We start from the raw sequence: 18,893 nt of genomic DNA, 5'->3' as shown, positions 1-18,893 counted from the left end.
GGAGATGTGCTTTCAAATGCTGGCCCTGCTGCTACATGTGTGTCCTGCCTTTTTCACTCATTACCTGTGTGACCTAAGACAAGTCAGTTCACTCCCTGAGCTTCAGGTTCCCCTCTTGTAAAAAGTGGATGGTTGGCTTAGCTAGTCTCTCTAGTCCCCTATCGCTCAAAATCTCTGGTCCTATGACATCATCATGTCTATTTTGACTTCTCCCCCTCCTGCATGGAAACCGGGTGTGCTCCCCAGAGTTTCTCTAGCTTCCTTACTGCAACCATGGCCTGGATCTTCACTCCAGCTTCTTTGACTGCCATGCAGCGTTTGTTGAGGTTGTTCACCCTTCCGTCCAAGTCTAAAAGGGTTTCTTTCTTGTTGTCCTTTCTTTCGAACATAGGGCTGGCCAAACAATCCTGAAAGGAAAAGGTTAGAAGAGTTCAGCAACCCACTCGTAAGAAATTTGCCTTTGGATTGAAGCATACCATTTGCTCTTTTTTTTTTCCTTCTTTTTTGTTTTGTTTCCCCTTTCTTGTGGTTCTTCTTATTGGTTCTAATTCTTCCTTACAACATGACTAATGTGGACATATGTTTAATAGGAATGTATATGTATAGCCTATATCAGATTGTGCGCCATCTTGGGGAGGGAGGGGAAGAAAAATTTTAAATTCAAAAGCTTATGGAAGTGACTGTTGATAACTCAAAATAAATTTTAAAAAAAGAAAGAAATCTGTCTTTGGAAAAGACACATTAGGGAGAGAACTTTCACTGTCCATAATAAACCCAGTTTCACAATTATAGTGACCAAGAGCAGTAAACGGTATTTGCTCAGTGTATTCCCTTGCATTTTTGTAGTGTGGGGATCCTTCATGTGCTCTTTAAATTTAAAGTTCCCATTACTGGACATGCACTGTTGTATACTCTAGCATTATTTTTGGTCAGCTTTTTCCCTGCTTCTCCATTCCTATACTTCTCAAGCACCTTGTAATTGACTTACATTCATAATCTGAACAATTCCTTCCACGTTTTGCTTTGTTTTCTGGATCCTGGTCTCTAAGTCATATAGGATTTCTCTCATCTCTTGAATATATTGAAACACACCTAAAAAAATAAAGTTAAAATATTCATAGAATCAGTTTCCTTTTCTGTAAAAATTTCTGGAAATGGGGGTGTGACAAAATGTGTCAAAGGCAGCCCTGTTGATTTTGTTGGAGATAGGAAATATTTAACTGAAGAGAGAGCATAAGCCCATTGCAAAAGGACCACTTCCAGTCTGTCCCTTTGGCTAGGACTCCACTCCGTGTGTCCCTTTAACTGGGAGCTATGTCCAAAATGATTGACAACTGAGCCAGGAAAAGCCACACACATATATTATGCCTATGCAATCTGTGTATCTAAATATATACACATCATCTTATATAATACATTATGCTAAATATACCATACAATAAAATACATTTAATATAAAATGTATTTTTATTATTATGTAAGGGGTGTTACATGGATAAATTATGTATAATATATACTATGATATGATACAACATAATATATCTAATGTATATCATATATTAAATAATATAAGTATAATATATAATATATTAGGTACATCATAACAAAGTATATTTAGATACAATATATGTAACAAATAAGTTGTTTTAATCTGTAGATAAATATATATGTGTATGTACTTATACTATACATGACATACAAAATTTATTTTATGTATGTATGTATGTATGCATGCATGTATGTGTGTGTGTGTGTGTGTGTGTGTGTGTGTGTGTGTATCATCCCTTAGACTATAAATTGTTTGAGGGGACTTTTGTCTTTGTTCTTTGGGGGCCTAGCACAGTGCTTGGCATATAAGAAATACTTAATAAATGCTTGTTGATTTGTTGATAAAATGAGGGGATTATACTATGTGATTCAATTCAATTACATTTAATGTAATTCAACAAAAATGAAATATCTCTAACACTGCTGCCTACAAGTGGCTGGTGACAATTCCCTGGACAGCCCATAGCACTGTTGTGCTGAGGAGAGACCTCAAAGTGGGAGAGAGGGAAGTAGTCTTTGGGGTGTTTCAGCCAATTAGAAGTCACGTCTCCTTCTGCTTACACAGGATAACAGAGAACCCCCACAAGTTGTCTTTGATTAGGGGTGTTATCTATCTACTATGGGTGAAGCACTTTGTACTAGATGTCAGGGATACAAAAACAAAAATCAAACAGTCCCTGCCCTCAAGGCACTTACATTATACTGAGGGTAGGGGGAGGGTTTATAACCCATAAATGGATATGTAAATACTGAGTATATAAAAAGTAAACAAATTTCATGTGGAAGAGCACTAACATTTGAGGGGATCAGGAAAGACCTCATGTAGCTGGTGACACTGAACTGAAACCTGAGGGATTTTATGGTTTCTAAGATGAAGAAGTGACAAGGAAGTGCATTTCAGGTATGGAGATAGATAAGGTGTCATGTGTGGGGGAACAGTTAATAGACTAGAGAAGTGTCATACTCTTTCCAGCTCCAATATTCTATGACTCTACATAATAATAATTAATAGCTAAGGTTTATATAGCACTTACTACGTGCCAAGCTCTATACTAAGCACTTTTCAATTGTTTGTTGTTATTCAACTTTGTTCTCAAAGAGGACCAATGACATCAGGAAGGTGATATCTTGACTTGCAAGTGAACTGGATTTGAGTGAGGCAGAGCGGTGTTCCATTCTGTCCTCCAGAGTCATTGGAGTCCAGTGACAAGACATAGGTCAAGATGACTGGTGATGGCCCGGGATATAGTGGGAGACTTTAGCCTTTTTAAGCTAAGGTCTTTCCCAGTCTTTGTTTGTCTGAGGCAACACTTATTCAGTAGTTAAAGGCTAAGTAAGAACTGAGGTAAAAGATGGCCTACTTTGCCTTCACAAAAGGATCAATTCGTTTTACAATTACTATCTCATTTAATCCTTACAACAACCTTGAGAGGTAAGCACTATTATGAATTTGAGGCAAATACAAGTTAAATGACTTGCCCAGGGTCATACAGCTAATAAGTGTCTCAGGTCAGATTTTAACTCAAGTCTTCCTGACTCTGAGCCCTGTACTCTATCCACTGTGCCACAGAGTTTAGCAAGTTGAAGCCTTTTTTTGGTCCTTCATAAGGACAAGGATGCTACAAAAAACAGTCCCACTGTAGCACAAATGAAACCAACGTCAAGGGCTGAAACTCCTCACGGGCTACACAAGCACATGCCTTTCTCAGAGAGGAAACAGTAAGAATGTATGGATGGCTCAGCAAAACCCATCTTGACTAATAGAAAGGCAGCTCCTAGCATATGAATGAATCAGTGAGCCAGTAACATCTTGTTTTTATACAGAGGACAGCAGAGGATGGTGTTGGTCAACTCTCAGGGCTTCAAAATGAGCCATCAGTTGAAAACTGATATAAATAATATACAACAGTATGTTATACTAATATATTTTATTTTATTATGTTAATATAACATTAATATAATATATAATAATATATAAATAATAAGATATGAAAAATAAAATATATTAGGGTCAGGGCCAAAGCAGAGTCCCCTCTGAGGGGGACTAAACCAGAGAATGCCATTACTATCATACAAAAGTTTTTACCAAGCACAGTGCCCACATTATCCCTACCATCTGACCCTACCAGACATTGCATGTCTGGGTAGCCTGATGAGACCAGGAGGTATTAAATAATGTCCCTTTAAAAAGAGAAGGTCTGATGAAGGTAGGAACCATTGTGTCTTGATATTTCTTTCCCTAGGGCCAGGTAAGTTAGATTTGTGGTGAAGTAGAAGTAAGGAGTTGTACTTGGGATTTCACAGGTCTAGGTGATTTCCAAGTGGAGAAAACACTTGACCAATGCTGATATCCTATGGCTATGTCACTTAGAACCTGACATCACTGTCTGCCATATTGAAAGGTTAAAAAGTGACTTGCAGGATGTCACATGGACAACATATGTCAGAGAAAGGAATTGAAGTCAGGTCTTCTTGAGTCTGATACTGACTCTCTATCCCCTGTGCTATGGTACCTTTCACATGGTAGCATAAGACCATAATAAATGTTTGTCAAAATAAAAAAAAAGAGAGAAGGTCCCTATTCCTTAATGAAATATCACATTAAACAGGTTCTTTTTGAACTGGATCACTGTATAGAATTGTCTTCAGCCTCTTATAAGAACCCCAGAAGAAAAATCTAAGTGTTTATATTAGGTGTAAAAGAGAATACAGTTGTAAATAGGGCAAGTCCATGGGTGCTGGCCAATGGGGCTCTACCTTAGAGTGTGAGTAGGTAAGGACCATGCTAGTTTCCCTCATGCTGTTCCTATGCCTCATGGTCCTTTGCTGGTCCAACACTGGCTCCACAACATGGCCACTAAAGTCCTAGTGCTCCTCTCCCAGGTCTTACCTTTCCCCTTCACCACACACCCCACCCACCATGTCTTTTCTGAAGTTGAATTCTGAAAGCAAGGTTGTTATTTTTTTGTTTTTGTTAGAAAACAAAAACAAATCAATGGCTTCTTTAGGATATGTGGTATTAATGGTAGAAGTGGACTTTGGTGGATGTCATTCAACTAAATGTGAAGTCATTTCCTTAATACCTTCACCATTCCAAAACAATGTTGTTTCAGCTTTCTGTAACTTCACGTCAATTGCTTCTAATTCTGTCTTGATCAGTGGAAATTCTACTTTTTGAACAGTGGTCTTTATCTGCAAAACAAAGGCATTTCAGACTCATCTGTAAAATCCAACGTCACAATTAAAAGAAATATTTTGGTAAGTACTTATACATTATCACTCAGTATCAATCTGAATATTTGAAATAAATCCTCATTCAATCAGGAATTGATTGTGATCACATATCCCAAGAGATGCCCATTTTGTCTTAATACATTTGGGAACCATTTTATTATTTTATTATTATTATTATTTTAGGCAATTGGGGTTAAGTGACTTGCCCAGGGTCACACAGCTAGTAAGTGTCAAGTGTTTTGGTCTGAGGCCGGATTTGAACTCAGGTCCTCCTGACTTTAGGGCCGATGCTCTATCCACTGCGCCACCTAGCTGCCCCCCCAGAACCATTTTATTATTGAAGATTTACATACAATCAAGGGAGGCAGCATGGAATCCAGTAGTACATATTTCCTTTAGATTTGGAGTCAGAAGACTTTGGTTCAAATACAGGCTCCACCAGTTCTTAACCTTGTGTGACCTTGGGCAAGCCTATTAACCCATTTGGGTCTCAGTTTCCTCCTCTGTAAAACGAGGGAGTTTTGACTAGATGCTGTCTAGCTATAATCTCATTGTTGTTTATTCAGTTATTTTTTTAGTCATGTCCAACTCTTTGTGACCCCATTTGGGGTTTTCTTGGCAAATATACTGGAGTGGTTTGCCATTTCCTTCTCCAACTCAGTTTACAGATGAGGAAACTGAAGCAAAATGGGTTATATGACTTGGGTCACACAGCTAGTAAGTGTCTGAAGCCAGATTTGACCTCAGGAAGGGGAGTCTTCCTGACTCCAGGCCTGGCTCATTCATTGTGCCACCTGGTTATAACCATAATCAATGATCCTAAAAACTCTCAATTGCCTGGGCTAATGGGGAATGAAGATAATAATTATTATTAATAATATAAATATAGCACACAATTCAAAACCTTTCATATTTAACTTTGTAATGCAGTAAAATATTGAATCAAAGACATATTCAGATACACAGACACAGAATATTCAAGCAATCCAAAACTCACCCCCGCTCCACATTTGACATTTTTTGTGTTCAAGCCCAAACCTCTACCAGATTAGCTATCTGCCCAATACGTGGAAGCTAACTGAGCAACAAGAAGCAGAAAGACCAGGTTTACTTCGGATCATAAGCAGAACACAGAGAGTTCAATATAATACAGGCATATCCCCTTTCAAGGAAACCAGAACACTCCTTTTTAAGTAAATCTGATGTAGGAAAACCTGGATTTATAGAACTGATCAACTAAAAATTTATAAAGCTGATAAAAATGAGTCATAGACACTTTTTGAGAAGATTTTTTCCCAAAATAATGAATTCTTCTAGTTTATTTGAAATACAATAATTTGTAAGATTTTGCTTTAAATACACATTTCCCAAGACTATCCTCATCAGGGAAGAGTTACAAACCAATTATCTTAAGAACAGAAGATATCTGCAATACAAAATGATTCCTTCAATCTAGAGAAATTGCAAATTTAAATATTGGCTTCCCTGGTAGATTTATTGGTTTATAGGTTAGCTACCAGTTGACAAGGAGATTAAGGGGTAGTAAAATTTAAAGCTAATGGGTCAGAGGTGCCCATGACACAGAGCATCCAGGTTACTTTGTGGATATCAAAGTATTTTTGGCTTGTGCCTTGACCCAGGAATCTGAAACACAGTAGGTTGACACTAGTTTCCCCCTGTGACCATGCTGGTTATAATTTTATAATATTCAATTTAATTTAATTACATAATATCTTATGGTAAGATGGCCAAGTAGCAGGACGATGAACAGTGAGTTCCTTCCCCTATACCACCCTCCCCCAACTCCTCTGAAAAGCTCTAGAAAACACACCAGACTGAATCTCAATCAAAAAATCCAAGAAAAAGAAAATCACAAGTCATTTTTCCAGCCCAGATCAGCAGAGCTTGGGATTGGGCCGAGGTTACAGGAGAAACAACAAAAATATTCTTCAACATGTAAACTGCAGTCACCCACAGTGCCATGAAATCTTATAAAGACTATTTCCCAGGCCAATTTATAGTTACAATATGGAGAATTCTCTTATACTCAGGTCCTCTGGGCATGGCACTGTCCTCATGAGATTTTATTTCACCAAAGCCAGGTCATGTATGCAGCTCTCCTAAAGCCTGCAGTACTTCCTCACCAGCAAATGGACACTGTGCCATTTGTCAATTCTTCAACTGTAATTATAGGAGAAGCACGACATTTCTCTTCTAGTCTGATGAGGAATTTATAAATTTTTCCCTGCAGAGTTTACAATCCTAACAATGAAATGCCACACCCAAGATTTCTCTTTAGTAAAGCCATTTCCCCTCCTGATGTGTTATTGCTCTCTGTGTATACATTCAGTGACTCATCCAAGAGCAAGGATTTCAGTTACCCCCAAACCACCATGTAAACAATTAAGAAGCATTTATTAAGTACTTACCATTGTGACAGATAAAAAGTCTGAGAGACATAGCTTCTGGGTAATCATTTTATTAATCATGCTAGCAGATAATTATTAAAAGAGATTAGTGGAACTCTCAAATACCAAAGATCTCTCATGGAACCTACTCAGTGCTTACATGCCCTTGGAAGAGTGGATGTTCCTTAGGGTAGCAATCAACTTTGATTGGTTAACAAGTAATGAGAATGAATATTCTAATGATAGGTGAACCTATTCTAATGAGGGGCTGGAGGACATGACTTCCATCACGCAAACCTCTCTGTCTACAACACAGTGGGCCTGATTTCATCCAGAATAGATTAAATTCTTTGTAAGGTTCTCTATTTGGGTGGGGTCTCCCACTAAAGATTGAAAGGCATGTACCCCAGGGGGTTTAGGCAATCTCATCCATCAACGATGTCCTTCTGAGACTGAACAACCTACAGGAAAAATCCTGGTCCTAATTCAATAATTGATTGTTAATATAAGAGAGAAATAATCATTTCTCTCACTATGTACCATTGCAAGAGGTGCTGGGAATACAACAAAAATGGTGCAGTTCTGGCCTTCAAGGAACTCCATTCTAACAGGTGAGACACCTTGTACATAAATAAGCATCAAGAGAATATAGATATAAAATATACAAGATAGCTTTGGACAGGAAAAACTGGGGGAATCAGAAAAAGTTTCATATTAACTATGATGTTTGGATTGAGTTTGGAACGATAAATAAGGATTTTTAAGAGGTGGAACTAAGAGGGAATTGCATTTCAAACCTAGCGGACAGCCAGTGCAAAAGCATAGAGATAAGGAGTAAAGTCTCATGTGTGAAGAGCAATAAGAATGTGACTTTGGCTACAGAGTGCAAGAATAGGAATAGAGAGAAAAGAAACAAGGCAGCAAAGCCAATTAGGAGCCTACTGCAGTATTCCAGAGGTGATGAGGGTCTGATCTAGGATGGAGACCACGTGAAGAGATTTGTTCATGACAAAAGAGATCTGTTGCAAGACATTGTGGAGGAAGAAACAATGAGATTTGGCAACTGAACAGATATATAGAGGGAGGGAAGAGTCAAAGATAATGCTGAGGTTGTAAGCCTCAGAAACTGGAAGGATCATAGTACCATCAAAAGAAATTGGGAAGTTTAGAAATGGGATGGATTTTTTGGGGAAAGATCATGAGTTTTACTCTGCATGTGTTGAGTTTGAGATGTCTATAGGGCAAGTTGCTGATAAAGGACCAGAGCCTAGGAGAATTATGGGTCACATAAATAGATCTGGAATTCATCTACATAAAGATGATAATTCAACCCATAGGGGTTGATGAGGTCACCAAGTGAGAGTATGTAGAGAGAGGAAAAAAAAGAGAGGCCAATGCACATCCTTGAGATACAACCCCAATTAGGCGTGTGATATGGAACTAGAAAAGAAATTTGAGAAGGAAGGTTCATACAGATAGGAAAAGAGCTAAGAAAGAGGAGTGTGCCAAAAACCCAGAGAAGAGAGAGCCTTTAGGAGGAAGGGTGGTCAACAGTGCCAAATGTTGCAGAGAGGAAAGGAAAATTGAGAAAGGTCATTAAATCTGGCAATTAAGGGAACACTGGTATCTTAGAAGAGTGTTGAGATCAGATGCCAAGGATTGTAAATTGAGAGGAAGAGAAGTGGAGTTAATAAAACAACCTTTTCTAAGTTTGGCTGTGAAAAGGAGAACTATCAGATGATTGTTTGAGCGGTGAAAGGTCTTGTGAGGAGTTTCTAAGTATGGGCAAGGCTTGGATATGTTTGTAGGAAGCAGGAGGAAGCCAGGAGACAATGGGAGGCTGAAGACAGGAGAATGAGAGGGGATGGTTGTAATTGTGGTAATTGTGGATTTTCCCAAACCCAACTGAACACTTTCCCTTAGACATCAACTTCTTTCCTTTGAGGTGTTTGAGGCTCAGCAGTACTGACTTTGTTTGCAGCTGGGTGACTGAAACTTTCCCACAGTGTCCTTACTTCCTGGCATTAAGGCTGGACCTACCTCCCCCCAGGATGATGACAGTTCATCACTAGTCTAAGGACTGAGAAAGCACTCTGACTACATTCTTCAATTTATTCTCTTTAGGTTCAGTGTGGGATTATTCAAATCATCTCAGGAGGGACTGTACTTCTCAGTATGTTCCAAAGTATGCATGTTCCTAGGGGTCTGCCTGAAATTTTCCCAAGTAAGATTGGAGAGAAAGGGTGTTCAAAGTGAAGGCAGTAAAACCAAACTGTGGAGGTGGGAAAGAAGCAGGTGGGGCCATTTTCCTTCGGAGAATATACTGGTATTTCTACCCCTAAGGGAGCTGCATTCATTCAGGCTACTTATGAAGAAAAAGGAGTGTAAGCTTTGCTGGTATGTTTTGAGACTATTCCTCATTATGCTTTAGAAATATAGCAATTACATGCAAAGTGAGAAGGAGACAGAACCATGTAAGACTTTGGTTACCCAAGGCAAGGAAAGGAAGACAGAAATGTATGCATCAATTACCAGGGATGTAATAAGATAATAATAACCATAGTAATAATGCTGCCTAGTATTTATATAGTTCTTTAAAGTTTGCAAAGCACTTTACTAATATTATCTAATTTTATCCTTACATTAACCCTGGAAGGTAGGTGCCATTATTATCCCCATTTTACAGATGCAGAAACTGAGGCAGACAGGTTAAGTAATTGGCCCAAGATTACATAGCTAGTAAGTCTCCGAGACCAGTTTTGCATTCAGATCTTCTTGAATACAGGTCTAGTCCACTGTGTATCCACTATTTCACCTAGCTGCCACGCATGCAACAACTGCTTCAATTGGTCTCAAATATCTTAAAGACTCTTAGGGGCCAGAATTTATACTAAATTGAATTTGTAAGGGATTTATCATCTCATTCAAATCAAGGATGAGCACGAATGATAGCCTCTGATGTCAGCCATGCAGGGCAGCTCCTCCCCACATTTTTCTCAGAGGACTGCCAGGCATTTTTATGGACATAAGGGATGAATGTAGACTTTGGAGATGAAAGATAGAGATGCTTGGCTTCATATAAACCTTGAGAGGCCTATGCAGCCACATGGCCTCTACAAAGGAGCAAGTACCAGAGAGAGATGCTGAAACAGCAGCAGAGCCCTAACAGGGAGAAATAAACCTATTCATGGACCTTGCTGTAGCCAAATGGAGCAAGGGCACCAAGAATCTTTGTACACTCAGGAGTGACCTAGACCCATCTCTTTTGCCAGTACTGTCAGCCACATATACTTTAAAGCACTTCAAAGGTGTGAAACAATGGAGGGGAAGGTTGCTTGACCTCCTACAGAAAAAAGAGAGAAGAAAGTCACCATGTACACCAAAATCTTTATAGCAACATTTTCTGTGATAGCAAAGAACTGGATATTCTTTCCCCATTGACTGGGGATGACTAAACAAACTGTTGTATGTGAATGTAATGGAATATGACTGTGCTGTAAGAAATGATGAATGTGATGAGCACAGAGAAGCATGGAAAGATCTCCATGAACTGATACAGTACCACTTTTACTACTTCCTTACCCCAGGGGGAAAAACAGGAAAAAGAAACCAATTTACTGGCATGATTGGGTAATGTGACACATGGGGTTGTATCAAGAAATTCTGACAAAACTCCTCAGAGATTTCTGGAATCATTAACCATACCCCACAACAATGGTTCTATGCTAGATCAGATGTTATGACAAACTAGCCTTTATCCCAGAGCAACATTTATTTTAAAAGCTAATATAATTATTTCTTTTAGAGTTTATTTTGCCTCAACAAAATCGTTAGATACCTCATTATGACAGTGAAGTGAAACTGGTGTCTTCAAAGGGCATACCGAGGAGCTTAGGCTCTGTCAGGTTCTAACTATGCTGAAAAGGCTTAGAATTTGTCACCTGTAATAGAACTAGTCTGTTTTCTGAGGGAAAATCTAGCTAACTATAGACAGGCATATCATGAGCAAGCTGATCACTTGGTGATAGAAGCAGTAAATGTGTGCATGTGGGTCTCTACAGTGCACACATATATGTGTGTGTGTATATATATATATATATATATATATATACACATACATGTACACGTATTTCTTGGTACACAAGAATCTTACACTTCTATAATTCTTAGCACTGTCTGACCCCTTCTCTCTAGCACAGAGAGCGAAGAATTGTACAGTTTTTAGGCCATTAGTATGGCTTAATTTGATTGTTGGTCTTCCAAATGTAAGATTCTTGTCCAACAGCCAATGAATGGATATGTTGTTGCTGGAGCTGAATCATATTAATCTTGACATTCTTGATATAAACAAAACCAGAAGTTGCAGCTAAATAGAAGGAAGACTCACAGGTACTCCTTAGAGATGCAAAGAAGGAAGGTCATGGAGTGAGCATTCATTATTTCTTGGAATAGTTGGTTATCATGTATTGGACTATTAATGATAAACACTTACAAAAAACTACCCTGAAAATAATTGCAGCTTATACACCAACATCAATTGCTGAGAAATCCTTTGAAGAATTTCATAAGATATTCCAAAGCAAATCCTCATACACTCTGATCATTGGTGACTTCAACACAAAGATGGGAAAAGATGAGGATGGGGAGAAATGTACGAAAAAGCATGATTCAGGAAGAAGGAGAGAGGCTAAAGACTTATAGATTATATAGGAGTCTCACTGCTCTATATCATGAACATTTTCTTTAAAACAAACAAACTGGTAGATAGAAGGCATTGTTAGCACCAAATGACACTACAAATAATGAAAAACATTTTATTCTATTTCAAAGACAGGAAAAGATGTTTGATCAATTTGGGAGTTAACTCTGAGTCAGCTATGTGTAGACAATCAGGATGTTGACTCATTAGAGCTAAGATCAAAATTAATAAAAAGTAAGAAGAAAGAAGAAAGAGAAAAATAAATGGCATACAATTTTAACTATGTATAATTGAACTATTTAAGTAAGTAATTGAAAATCAAAAGAGAAATGACAACAATACTAATTATAAAATAATTTCATTCAGTAGCTTAACCAATCATAATTGGTTAAAACAAAGAGAAGAGAGCCCCAAACCACCTTAGGCAGCAAATGTATTTATTTATCAAATGAAGAGAGATGGGTACCAAACACAATACCCAGTTAGAATATAAACTTGTTTGTAAGATCTTTTGAAGAAGAATGACAGATGATTAAGGATAGAATTGATGTATAAAGTAAACAGAAACAATGATGACTAAAACCAGTTTTAAAATAGCTTGGCAGGATATCAAAATAAGTAAAGTCATCCTAAGTACGTTCAAGGATGAAAATGGAAGGAGTACTCCAAAGAAGAAGAAAAAGAAAAAATATTTGCAAAAAAATTTTTAAACAAACTCTTTTCTCTATCAAGGTTGATGGAGCCACCACTTGTGAACTTCAACATCACAATCCTAGAAAAGCCTAGAGGAGATAGAAACGACTCTAAAGAGAATAAAGATGGGGAAAGCAGCCTGATTAGACCAAGGGTGTTTAGAGGAGATATGTGATGGAGGTGATGCAACTATGACAGCTTTGAGAGAGCTAAATAAAAAGTATCTGTAGGAGAGGAATATATCAAATCAGACCTTGTTAATATTGAAAAAAAGCAACCTAGAGAACATCCATATCTATCATTGTATTCGCCTGTCTCCCATCTATACAAAATCTTTGTGAGTTGTATATACACGATCAAGGACTTCCTTGGTGAAGGTATTGGGAGGGAGCAAGCAAACATTCATGAGCAATATTCAACAGTGAACCACACCTTCCCCATTTCACAATTAACTGAAAGATGTAAAGAAGACATGATCCCATTGTGCTTTTTGATTATGAATGAAATTTGAGTCAATATAACAAAACATCGACTTATAGGCCCCTTTACAACAAAGTATCTTCCATTTTGTTGTTGTTTGTTGTTCTGTCATTTCAGTTGTGTCTGACCTTTCATGACCCCATTTTGGGGTTTTCTTAGCAAAGATACTGGAGTGGTTTGGCATTTCTTCCAGTGGATTCGGCAATCAGAGGTTAAGGGACTTGCCCAGGGTCATACAGCTAGGAAGTGTCTGAGGCTGGATTTGAACTCAGGTTTTCCTGACTTCAAGTCCAGTGTTCTATACACTGAGCCACCAGCTGCCTCAGGTATCTCTCATAGCTACACTGAAATCATTCAAGATTTCTTGGAAGATATAATAATAGAAATAATCCAGTTAAATAACCCTTACCATCAGGCGATGCACAAAACAGTGAGACTTACGCTCTCCAAAGATTTCCAAGTCACTCCCCTCCACATTTCAGTGGCTCTCTATTATATTCAAGATTAGATATGAAGTCTTTCGTTTGGCTTTTAAAAGGCTTTACAACCTGGTCCTTTCCTACATTATACTTTATTCTCTACTCCATGCACTCCATAATTCAACTAGCCTGGCCCAATTGCTGTTCCTTGAATACAACACCCCATCTCTCATCTCTGTGCCATGACAGAATGCTCATTTGGGGAACTTAAGCATTGTTATTGTTGTTGTTATTTAAGACAGAAACAGATACTTTGCAAAAACTCCACTTACCTCATTATACCAGCCAACAATGAGCTCCAGGTTGCCCACAAACTTTCGGAAGGTTTCATTCTTGGAGAAAAGACTCTCTGCACTACTTGGAATCTCTTTTTGTTCCTGAAAGTTCAAGTACTTGACCTCTCTTAGAACAGCCACTAACTGAAGGTAAAGAATATTAGAGAAAAGGGCTGCTATAAATATCAATAATCCTGCAATTAGATTCAGGAAAGATGGTACATAAGTTAAGATTTTCCTAGGGTCAGCTCTCCCTACTCCCTCACCTCACCCCCAAAACAAGCAATACAAGTAAAAAGTTCTCAAATTCAATTAACTCAGAAAGAACAAGAATATGATAAATGGAAGAATCTACTACAAATAACTTTTATAGAAAAAATTTACCAAATAACGACTCACCAATTTGCTGTTTTGGGTACTCGACCTATTCCAATCTCCCTACCCTACTCCCATAAACCTTGTGCCAGCCTGGAGCAGCTAGCCCTTGCATAGTTGTGACTACTGTAATCTTAGACATCTAGTTTTTAGAGTTAACTATTTTTTAGTTTCCAAGTAGGATTGACTATTCATAGGCCAGACTTTCCCATAATCATAGAACATGTGTTGGCCCTGGCTGACTCTAAGGGACCACTGATGTTTTAGGGACTTCACTTTTGGGGCTAACCCTCCTGAGTTATTCTATAGGGAAGCCCACTAACATGTTGAGTTGAAGCCCATGAATCAGCCCAGCTCCATTGCCAAGAAGAAGTAAAGGATTCTATAAGGTCAGAAAGACAAGAAATTAGAAAAAGGAGGAGACCAGAAATGCACTGCTGATTAAAAGTAACTAATAGATGACAGGAGAACACAGGCAACCAGGAGGAGTGAGAAAGGAATTGAGAAAAGAACCAATTTCCCGCAGTACTCTTTTTGGTAATGGCTTAGGGAGCCCTTCCTTATCCGCTTTGAGCCTCTAGAGGCAAGCCTAGGAGCCATCTTTATCATCATTGCCTCTTCAAATCAGACCAGATACTTGGGTACTGGATAAAATACTGGACCACTAAGGTTGCTTCCAGCTCTAAATCTAGATCCTATGTTCTTATTATGTCAGAGCACTGAAACTAGTTTCCAAGGGTTTAGACCTATTATTACTATCCTTCCTCCACCACCCCTCTCCTGCTGCCCCTTCCAAACATTGTAGGTTATTTTTCAGTCCTCTGAGCACCTGTCTCATCTGCTCTCTTGGATGACTCCTAAGTGACCTGTCCAGAAATATGAAAATATAGTTTTTTTTCAGACTGATGAGGCTTCTTGCTTATTTATATATAGTTGAAGTTGTTTTCACTACTGTGATATTTTGTAGCCCATATTTCTAAATTCATGTTCTGACTTCTGATTGCAGAGACTTTCATTTTGGGGATCTTACATGTACTCATAGAATAACTACCCCTAGCTATAATAAAAATCTGATGTCTCCTACACAGCAATCTTATACTCATCTCCCATATAGCCCAGCAAAATAGCTACCAACCGCTTTACTGAAGTTCACATGGATGAGGTCTGTGGTTGGATGTCTCACAATCAAGGGTTGTCCTAGATTAAAGTGGCAGTCTTCGTCCACTCTCTCCATCCACTGCTTGTAAATAGACTGACGGTAGCTTTGAAGTAAAGACATCATCTCCTCATATTTTTGATAGATCACCTTAGCCTCTGCACTGGACATGACCCTGAATTTAGAATTGCAATTAAGCAGAAAAACAGCATAGGATTTCATACAATGAATCCAAAAAAAATCAGTCAACTAGAGAACCCTTTTGACCTACACAAACCATGATTGCTAGATGACAATATCGAGGCAAGCAACTTTCAGTTCATTCAGGAATTGATTATCAACTTTGTGAATCATCCCTACTTCCCCAGGCTTCTTGTTGCAGTCCTTGAGTCACAGAACCACAGAATCTCAAGAGTTAGAAGGGAATTTAGAGGTCAACTAATCCAACCAGTGCTTTAAAAGAATTCTCTCTATTGATTTCCATTTCTCTATATGTTAACATTTGTCTAAAATTAAGAGACAGAGGAAAAAGATGTTCAAATTTGTCTCACACAATTATAGATTTAGAGTTGAAAGGAACTTTTAGGGATAACTAAGTCCTATCTCATCATTTAACAGATTAGAAAGTTGAAGCCAAAAGAAGAAGTTAATAGAAGTAGGATTTAAACCTAGGACTTCTTAATACACATCCAGGTTTCTTTCCCCAGCACAAAGGTGCTAAACCACTGGTAGATAAAGGTTTGATAAAAGATGAAACTGAAAATTTTGGCTGAAATTAAGTTTTTGGGATTATCTGCTGGTATTAATTAATTTGCTGACAATAATAATGAATAAAAAAAAGTCAGTTGTACCTTGGTGTCTCTTCTAGCCTAAGGAGTCATGACTTACAGATGTTCAATGTGTCTAAAATCCTTCATTGGTGCCTCCAGCCTTTCTTGGAGCTCCAGACTCCACTTCAGTTGTCCAGCAATGGGAGGCATGTTTTTATTTATTGGTGGGACTCCACCTCCTTCTTTCGTAGCCAATATCTGAGCATCGTACAAAATCTTGGCATTATCCAATTCAGCATCAAACATATTCAACATGACTGTATACCTGGGAACTACTTCCATCAATATTAGAGGCCGTTCGAGAAGCCCCCCAAACATGTGTAATAACTGAAAGGTAAAGAGATGATTTTGGCTTAGCCAAAAAACATTTGTTTCCCTATTCATCTAGCACTATTCTTAATTCTATGGCCATTGAGGAGGGACACATGGACACATTTCTTAAGACACTGTTTGATCCTTTTTTCAAACTTTAATATTAGCTTTTCTTATGTGTGCAGTGAGTGAATAAATGAAATCCTCCCTCCTGCATACCTTCACACATTTTTTTTCTCTAATAGAATCATAGATTTTACAACTAGAGAGAACCTTGGAGATCACCTAATCCAATTCCCTCATTTTACAGATGATGAAACTGAGACCTGGAGAGGTTAAATGACTTGTCTAAGTCATAGAGGTAGTTATGATTTGAACTTTGTGCCTTGATTGATTTGATGGGCATTTTTGGCTCCAAAATATTTGACCAAGATGCAAATAAGCAATGATCCTAACATCTAGAGTCCAGAAAAAAAAATTGGGACCACAGATTTAGAGATGGAAAGGACCCTAGTGATCATCTAGTTTTGTCCTTTGTTTTACAGATGAAGAAATTGAGATACAAAGAGAAATTAGTTGATTTTCTCAAGCCTGTATAGCTAGTAAGTAGCAAAACTGGGATTTGAACACAGGTCCTCTAACTTTAAATCTAGTGCTTTTCTCCAACACACCATGATGTATCAACTAAAGAAATCAGACTTGGGCAAAGAAAAATATGAGAAAAATTTTTTTTTAAAGAAGCAGCATTAGTATGGTGCTTAGACTATGATTGCTAAGTCTCATTAAACTGTATCAATTTCAAGACACCAGGAAATATAGAAAGAAGACCTGGTCCAGCAGAAACCTATGTGTGTATGTGTGCGGTGGGGCTCATCAGGAAAAATTCTTATCAATTGATTTTTTTCCCCAGCCTAGATGATGAAATTGATGGGATTGTGGGACATGGACCCCTAAAAGGAAAAGACCATGTCTCTGAATGCAACCCAGCCCCTGAACTTTCCCATACATTGCAGCAACCCAGTCCCTGGTACTTTGCCTGAGGCATCCAACACATCCCAGTCTATCTATACTCAATAACCACTTAACTCCTTTCATTGTCTTCATTTGCCTGCTACTTGCCACTTTTTAATCCCATCCAGACCTTTTCTCTGTAGCCCTTGAACCACCCCAGGCTATTTATCCCTCCTTAATCCCATCCAGATCTTTTCATAGTCTTTTTTCTGTATAAAAGTATCATTCTCACCCCCATTAAGCACAGACTCACTAGGAACTCTGCCCACTCCTATTGGCGATACAATACTGCAGATTTACTAGGAATCTTGCACACCATTCTGATGTTACAATAAAACCTTGCTACTCTGACTGAAAGAATGCTTGAGTGGTTGAATTCTTTTGCAGCAGACCCCCTGTACCCTTACATTTCAAGGTTCCCAGCACCCCAAACTGCACCATATTGGTGGCCTGTATAGGGAATTGCCTGGCCCCCTCAAGCCGGACCTTCTCCCGCCAAGACCAGAAGATATGTAAGCCTCCTCTCTCTCTATACCTTTCTTGCTCTACACTTGGGATGGCTCTCCAAGCACCTAAGAAGGCTTGGAGGTGCTTTTTGGGCCTGAACTCTCTAGCTCCATTTGGGTCAGACAGTTTCAAGGCTGTCTCAGACCTGGGCACACCTTCCACAGAACAGGGGACCCCCTATCTGGGAACATATGCCCAATTCTTTTGATTCTCTAGGACTCTAGAGAATTGGGAAAACTGCAGGTGCCTTTTTGACTTCCCGAGGCTTACTCCCTCTACACCCCCAGATCCTCCTTCACAGAGAGACTACCAGCCCCTATACCCATGGTGGACTAATCCTTTTCAATGCCCCAAAATTTGCCCTTGTGTTGTCTTTTAAAGAATTAGAAAAAGTTCAGTTTCTCTTGAGACCTCAAAAAGAAATACTTTGTGTTATTTTGCAACACAGCTTGGCTTCAGTATCACCTGGAGGACCAAGAAACATGGCACATTTTTGGGTCTTTGCAATACAATACTCTCATACAGCTAGATTTATGCTGTTGACAAGAGGGGAAATGGACAGAAATATCGTACATAATGGCCTTCAGGATACTCTCACAGGAACCCATTTTCAGAAAAAAAATTGTAAAATGCTCATAGCTAGAGTCACCCTACAAAAGCAGATTGGGAAACCAACTCGCTATCTTAGATGATCCCCTTCTTGTGGCCCCCAGGTCATCCCCCCGGCCACTTCCCTGCCTCTTCCCTGCCTCTTCCCCCACCCCTATCTCCTTCCCTGGTCCTCTCCCCGCCCCTTCCTGTTGTTCCCCTTTCTCCCCCACCCCTCCTGCTTTCCCTGACCCTTCCCCTGCTTCCCATGTCCCCCCCCATTCCCCTTCCCTTCTCC

The 18,893-nt window shown here is 38.8% G+C and overlaps 1 protein-coding gene across 1 annotated transcript in view; it reads right to left on the bottom strand.

The window, feature by feature from the left end:
• DNAH17 (dynein axonemal heavy chain 17) overlaps positions 1 to 18,893 on the bottom strand; it is a 220,544-nt gene that overhangs the window by 179,448 nt on the left and 22,203 nt on the right. The window contains exons 11-16 of the mRNA XM_027850181.1: positions 16,236 to 16,504; positions 15,327 to 15,522; positions 13,814 to 13,960; positions 4,632 to 4,740; positions 989 to 1,092; positions 267 to 407 (exon numbers count right to left, since the gene is read on the bottom strand). Of these exons, the coding sequence (XP_027705982.1) occupies positions 267 to 407; positions 989 to 1,092; positions 4,632 to 4,740; positions 13,814 to 13,960; positions 15,327 to 15,522; positions 16,236 to 16,504 (966 nt within the window). The remainder of the gene's footprint in view (positions 1 to 266; positions 408 to 988; positions 1,093 to 4,631; positions 4,741 to 13,813; positions 13,961 to 15,326; positions 15,523 to 16,235; positions 16,505 to 18,893) is intronic.

This window comes from Vombatus ursinus, unplaced genomic scaffold, assembly GCF_900497805.2.
Source record: "Vombatus ursinus unplaced genomic scaffold, bare-nosed wombat genome assembly UNPS02008996.1, whole genome shotgun sequence".
Classification (NCBI taxonomy): Eukaryota; Metazoa; Chordata; class Mammalia; order Diprotodontia; family Vombatidae; genus Vombatus; species Vombatus ursinus.
Note: the sequence above shows the minus strand (reverse complement) of the source record. Positions and strands in the feature narration are given on the sequence as shown.